This window comes from Sciurus vulgaris (genome assembly GCF_902686455.1).
Source record: "Sciurus vulgaris genome assembly, chromosome: 2".
NCBI lineage: Eukaryota > Metazoa > Chordata > Mammalia > Rodentia > Sciuridae > Sciurus > Sciurus vulgaris.
This window is the reverse complement of record NC_136462.1, coordinates 118,863,159-118,869,158: the sequence shown is the minus strand read 5'-3', so window position 1 is coordinate 118,869,158 and position 6,000 is coordinate 118,863,159. Positions and strand designations below refer to the sequence as shown.

General features: G+C 48.9%; 1 protein-coding gene across 6 annotated transcripts in view; it reads left to right on the top strand.

Annotated features, from left to right (window-relative positions):
* Positions 1–818: 818 nt before the first annotated feature.
* Positions 819–6,000, top strand: part of CELF6 (CUGBP Elav-like family member 6) — a 31,430-nt gene continuing 26,248 nt past the window's right edge. For all 6 annotated transcript variants that reach the window (XM_079122894.1, XM_079122892.1, XM_079122891.1 and 3 more), the window contains exons 1-2: positions 819–1,368; positions 5,206–5,288. In XM_079122894.1, coding sequence (XP_078979020.1) covers positions 1,107–1,368; positions 5,206–5,288 — 345 coding nt within the window. In that variant the 5' untranslated portion in view covers positions 819–1,106. The remainder of the gene's footprint in view (positions 1,369–5,205; positions 5,289–6,000) is intronic.

The window sequence follows — 6,000 nt, the reverse complement described above, 5'->3', positions numbered from 1 at the left end:
GTAAATCTTCCTTGCTCTAGGCCCAGCAAATGTTAGGGGCAGATCTGGCATTAACCTCCTCGACCCTTAGAACCTCAGCTTCCTTTTCCGGAAAAAGAAGATAACACTCCTGAGCTCACAAAACTGGGATGAACCAGGCACCCAGTATGTTAGTAACGGGTGCTGAAAAAATAAGGGTAATATAAATTTAGTCACTCTCCTGAGGAGGAAATCAGTGTTCAAAGAGTGTTTGGAGGTTTCTGGTTTTGTTGTTGTTATTGTTGTTGTTTTGTTTTTTAATTCTTTCTTTCTCTTTGTTTTTAGGAATCAGGGGACACGGGAACATTTGAGGTTCATCGGTAAGGAAATAGTTGAAGACATCAGAGAGATGTGTAATGCGGAGGGATGGGATCGGCTCGGTAGGACTGGCTTAGGTAGTGGGAAAAAAGAAGAGGAATCCCCATCTACCCCGACAGAAAAGGCTCCAGCTTTTGGAGGTGTGTGTGCCTGCATTTGTCTGTGTGTGTGAGGAGGGGATTAGCTGCGACTCCCGCAGATACCACCACGCATGACGAAGCTACTTCCCCCTCACGCGGTCCAAGGCGCACACGCGCGATTCACTGCCACGCCCGCACACGCTCGACACATACAGGGCATCCGAGGGTCCTGTTGCCATAGCGAGCAGCAGCGCGTGAGCCCAGCCGCCCCTCCCGCCCCCGGCAGAGCCCGGTCAACTCCCACTCTGATTGGCCACTGCTTCCTCATTATGCAAATCATTTGCGTAGACTCAGCGGCCAGCTGCCTGACGTCACCAAGCACGGGGGCTGGGGCTCGGGGCTCGGCTCCGGGAGCTCGGGCGGGAGCCCAGAGAGCGCAGCGCTGGGACCTCAAGCCAGACCCCAGCGTCCCGCCGCCTCGGCTCCGGCCCGCCCCGCCCCGGCCCCGCCCCTTTTCAACCCGCTCCACCTCTTCTACGCCCCTCCACCCGGACCCCGCCCCCTGGGCAGCCCCCCCCTCACCACCCGGGCCCCGCCCCCTCCCCCCTGGCCCTCGCCACCGGTCCAGGGAGGGGACGGCGGGACAGGCGGGACCGGTGGGACCGGCCGGAGGGCGGACTGGGCGGGGATATGGCCGCGGCGCCCGGAGGGTCTGCGCCGGCCGCCGGCCCCGGCCCGCGCCTGGGTTTCAGCACCGTGGACAGCGGCGTCGGCATGAGCGGGCTAAACCCAGGTCCCGCTGTGCCCATGAAGGACCACGACGCCATCAAGCTCTTCGTGGGGCAGATCCCGCGGGGCTTGGACGAACAGGACCTCAAGCCGCTGTTCGAGGAGTTCGGCCGCATCTACGAGCTGACGGTGCTGAAGGACCGGCTCACCGGCCTCCACAAAGGTGCGCGGGGTCAGCTCAGCCCAGCCCAGCCCAGCCCAGCCCAGTCCAGCCCCGACCAGCCCAGACCCAATCCAGTTAGAGTGCAGCCCAGCCCAACCCCAGTCCCGACCGCAGCCCCAACCCTAACCCTATCTAGATCCAGTACAACACCAGTCCATTACCTGCCCCCACCTCAGCCTTGTCCCCTCCCTAGATCACAAAACCCCCAACCAAGAATTTTCCCTGTGACATCCTCCCTCTGATCTTCAATGTGGTCCGCTAACATCTTCTTCACATTTACCTCCAGATTCCTACCCTTTGCCTCTCACATCCCAATAGTCCCTGCTTTTCAGTTGAACCTCTTCACTAGCCATCCCACCAGACATCCCAAATCCTGGAATTTGGAAACTTATTCTACCTTCTAGCTCTCTAATACACTCAGTCTTCTGAAACCTGGGCCCAAGCATTCCTTAACCCTCCACTGGGTGCCACATCACTCAGGCCTAACCACTCACACACATATGTTGGATTTGCACCCCTCCTGTGGCCTCAAACTCCAACCAACACCTAGAGCCTTCATTTGACTCTTAGACTGTCAACCTAAAACCTCGCGAACCCAAACTCTTCCCTTCTTCAGAACCCAGACCTAATTCACAAAATTCAATTCACCTTTCACCTCCCTGTTGGCTCTCAGTTCCAAATGCCCCTTTCAAGGTTTGACAGTAATCCCAGTCTCTCCTACCCTTTTTCAGAATCCCAACACTCTACCTCTTCTGATTTGAGTCCACAACCCCAACCTCAGCTCTAAACGCCTGTGTCCCCTTCATCTTAGGTTTCCCGTTAGCTGAATCCACACTTCTATTTTCCTCTAATCCCCCTTCCTATACTCTTCTTTGCTCCTTCCCGATCCTCTTGATGGTCTACTGCTTTCCTTCCCTCATAGGCTAGTCCCAGATCAGAGCACTCTCAAGATGGGTGAGGCTGAAGAGGAAGAGGGAATATCTTCTCCCTGCCCTTGTTAGAAAGACAGAGCACCATGGTCCTGTATGGCCACACCTCTTGCTTCCTGTAGAGAGAGGGAGGAGGCTTGTTTACATGCAGAAAAGTCTGTCCAAGCTGGACTGGAGTAACAGAGCCAGAGTCATGTGTTATACATTGACAGGGGAAGGGGAGATAATTTAAGGGGAAACACTGTGGTTTCAAGGTTTTGGTGAGGAAGGATCACTAGTTATCCCCCATGATATTCCTAAGAGAGGAGTGGTGGGCCTTGGGTAACAGCTAAAAGTACATTCCTAAGGGCTGAGGGCTGGAATTAGATTGCCACCTCTTTTCAATTGAGAGACCTTGGTGGGGGGTCCTTGGCACATTAATGTAGGGACTTCAGGAAAATGCCTGCTGAAGGGCCAGGACCATCATCTGGGTGGGGGTATAGCTTCCACTCTTTGGGCTAGGGTTATGTTAAACAGGCCATAAAAGGACAATATTATACCATGCAGATTCCTTATAATATAACCTAATTGTCTATCTATTCACTTATATTAATTTATTTTCTTATTTTCTGGACATTGATTTCAGCATGTAAATACAAAGCTGATCTTTGTAGGCTATCTTTATAATAAAGGAAGTTATAGAATACCTTTAATTATCACTCTTCTCAAACATTACTGGAGTCTCTGAACTGTTTCCTCATCCTCTTTCCCCATTTGGCTTTAATTCTTTCTGGTCCCCACCCCCACACTTATCTGTTCCTCAAGCTATGCTTCTCTGGATTGCTACCCTTCCATTCTTCTACCTTCTACCCCAGGTAGTCCACATAGGCTCCTATAGGTGGCAGCTGAGCCCCCGAACCTTTCAGACAGCCTTCCCCTCCCCACTACCTGCTTCTGACATCAGATGATATGGTTTGGTGGCAGAAGATGGAGCAGTGATGTAACTGGAATCAGGTGTTTGATGATTTATTCCCAAAAACCCCCGTATCTTTCCGAGGCAAATGTTGCCTTGCAAGATGATTATGGAGGGTCTCTAAGTCAACATCTTCCCTATCTTCTCCACAGCGACAGTGACGTCTGAAAGCTAGAGTGACTCATTCTCCTTTTGATGGCTGGGTACCCATGGAAGCAGCCACAGTGTCTTGAAAACAACCCCAGTATAAGAGTTAGAAAATTCCAAACACTGGGTTGGGGATGTAGACTACTTGCCTAGCATCTGTGAGGTCCTTGTTCAATTCCCAGAACCAAAAAAAAAAAAAAAAAAAAAAAAAGGAAGAAGAAGAAGAAAGAAAATTCCAAATGCTGCCCTACTGACACATTCTCTGGGATTCATTTCCCCCACTAATGTGATGAGAGATTGGCCAGGAATTCTCTGGAGACCTGTTGAATGGCAGATAACTCACCCATCTTAAGAAGAGAGCCCCACAGAAGTCCCCAGAAAGAAAATGTTCCCATTTACTTTTCTAGTCTACTGAGGACTAAATGGAAAACTACATTAAGCTCCTAATTGCTTCCCACATCCACTTTCTCTTCCTTCAGTCCTTCTTCCTATACTCAAAAGGCTTAAAAAAAAAAAAAAACATAGATCTTATCATGTCACTACCTGCTTAAAACCTGTTAGTGGTTTTCTGTTGCTCTCAGGAAAAGTTCAAAATCTGATTGAGACCTGTAAAGCTATATATTACTAGATTCCTGCATACCTCACTAGCCACTGTCCCCATTCACCAGCCCCCAACCATACTAGCCTCCTGTCCATTTCCCCAGCACTGTAAATGCTTGGCTGAGACTTCATATATGATTCTCCTCTGCCAGAAATAATCACCATTCTCTTATCAGTTGGTTCAAGGGCTCAGTGTTCTTGTTTATGAGGACTCAGTGTCTTCTTTGAGACATTTCCTAACCCTTTGGTCTCAGTTTTCCCTTGTGATTTGTTGTCTTATCCCCACGAGAGAAGGGAATGTGTCTATCTTGTTGCCTCTCTCTTCCCTAACCCATCATAATACTCTACCATAATAAGTAAGTATTCAGTATTTTCCTGAATGGATGAGTGCTCATGAATGTTTAAAAGGAAAAGATGCCTACCTCAGTGCTTCCTAATAGGCTATTGAACAAATGGGGGTAGGCCTGTTCCTTTGACTCATTCCAGACTCTTTCCTGCCCTATATCTCTTAACCCTTTTAGAGGAGTGAGATTTGGTGTACAGTAACCCTTTGAGAGACCCTATCTTGAAGCCCTGAGAGAATTGACAGATCAAGTTCCTTGAATAGGATTAGGGGGTCCCTGAAATCTCCCACTAACACAAAGCCCTTAAACCAGAACTATCTTCCAAGCCTCAAATTAGCCCATTCCCAGCCTCAAATTTAGGAGAGGGAGGTGTTGGGAAGGAGTTGTGATGTCCTAGGCTTAGCCACAACCCCACTCTTCCTTTTCTGCCTCCTCTCATCTGAAACTGAGTTGAGATGAAATTGAGGTTGATCCTGGGAGACTGTGTGAGCCTGTATCCAAAAAGAAGGGGAAGTCTGGGTTAAAGATGAAGGCAAAGCTGCTTATGGAGGTTTAACCCCAGCAGGACTTACAGCTGGAGTGGGGAGGGGAGCTGTGGGATTGTATGAACATGTGACAGAGTGTGGGTACATATGTTCCCTGGGCAGGAGGTCAGGAGCTAATGAGAGGGAGCCAGAGCCTGATTATCAGTCCCTAGGCATGTGAAGACCCTCCCTTCAGAGAAAGTGGGAGACAGAAAAGTCTACTCAGAAGTATGTTCTTGTTAAAAGGAGAGTGGACTTAAGTTTGTTGACTTAATGGGGTATTTCCAAGAAGACTATCTGGGGTTTTAGGAAACACCCTTAGCCAGCCTCTTCCTCCTCAGGCTGTGCCTTCCTCACCTACTGCGCCCGGGACTCTGCTCTCAAGGCCCAGAGTGCACTGCACGAGCAGAAGACCCTTCCAGGGGTAAGTTCACCAAGATATTGGGGGTGGGAATCACCTCAGGCTGGGGATAGTGCCCTATGTGCATGCCAAACCAGCATGTGGAGCTGATTTGGGACAAAGGACTAGAAGCAGAATCTTCTTTCTAAGAGAGGGCTTACCTATGCCCTAAACAACTGTGTTAAACACTCAGCCTTCTGGCTTGAAAATGGGCTCCAGACCCTTGGGTCAAATATTCCATCCCATCTGTTACGAGAGGAATCAGTGTTGTGGGCTAAACTAGAATATGTTCATATTGGCCAAAATCATGGCTTCACAGCATATCCTTTGTCACTGGAGTGAGAATATATATAGTTACATGGGAGTGAGACTTTGCTGGACTGGTATCCCATTTTCTCCAGTTCTAGGATCCCTGATGGTACTTCCCTCTGGTCCTCTTCCTTCAATGGTTTTTGGGGTGCCTTGACTCACCATGACTGTCTTTGCTACACACTTCAAACTATTGGCTAAAGTTAGGGGATATCTAATTTTATAGGCAGCTAGGCTTATGGGCACCAATCACAACTGTTATTAGCTAATGGATAATCACTGGACAAAAGCAAAGTGGACCATGTATGTATGATATGTCAAAATACATTCTACTATCATGTATAACTAGAAAGAATAAATAAAAAGCAAAGTGGAATCTACTGCCCATATATAGAAATAAGAAGTAACCACTTAGAGCCAGCATGGG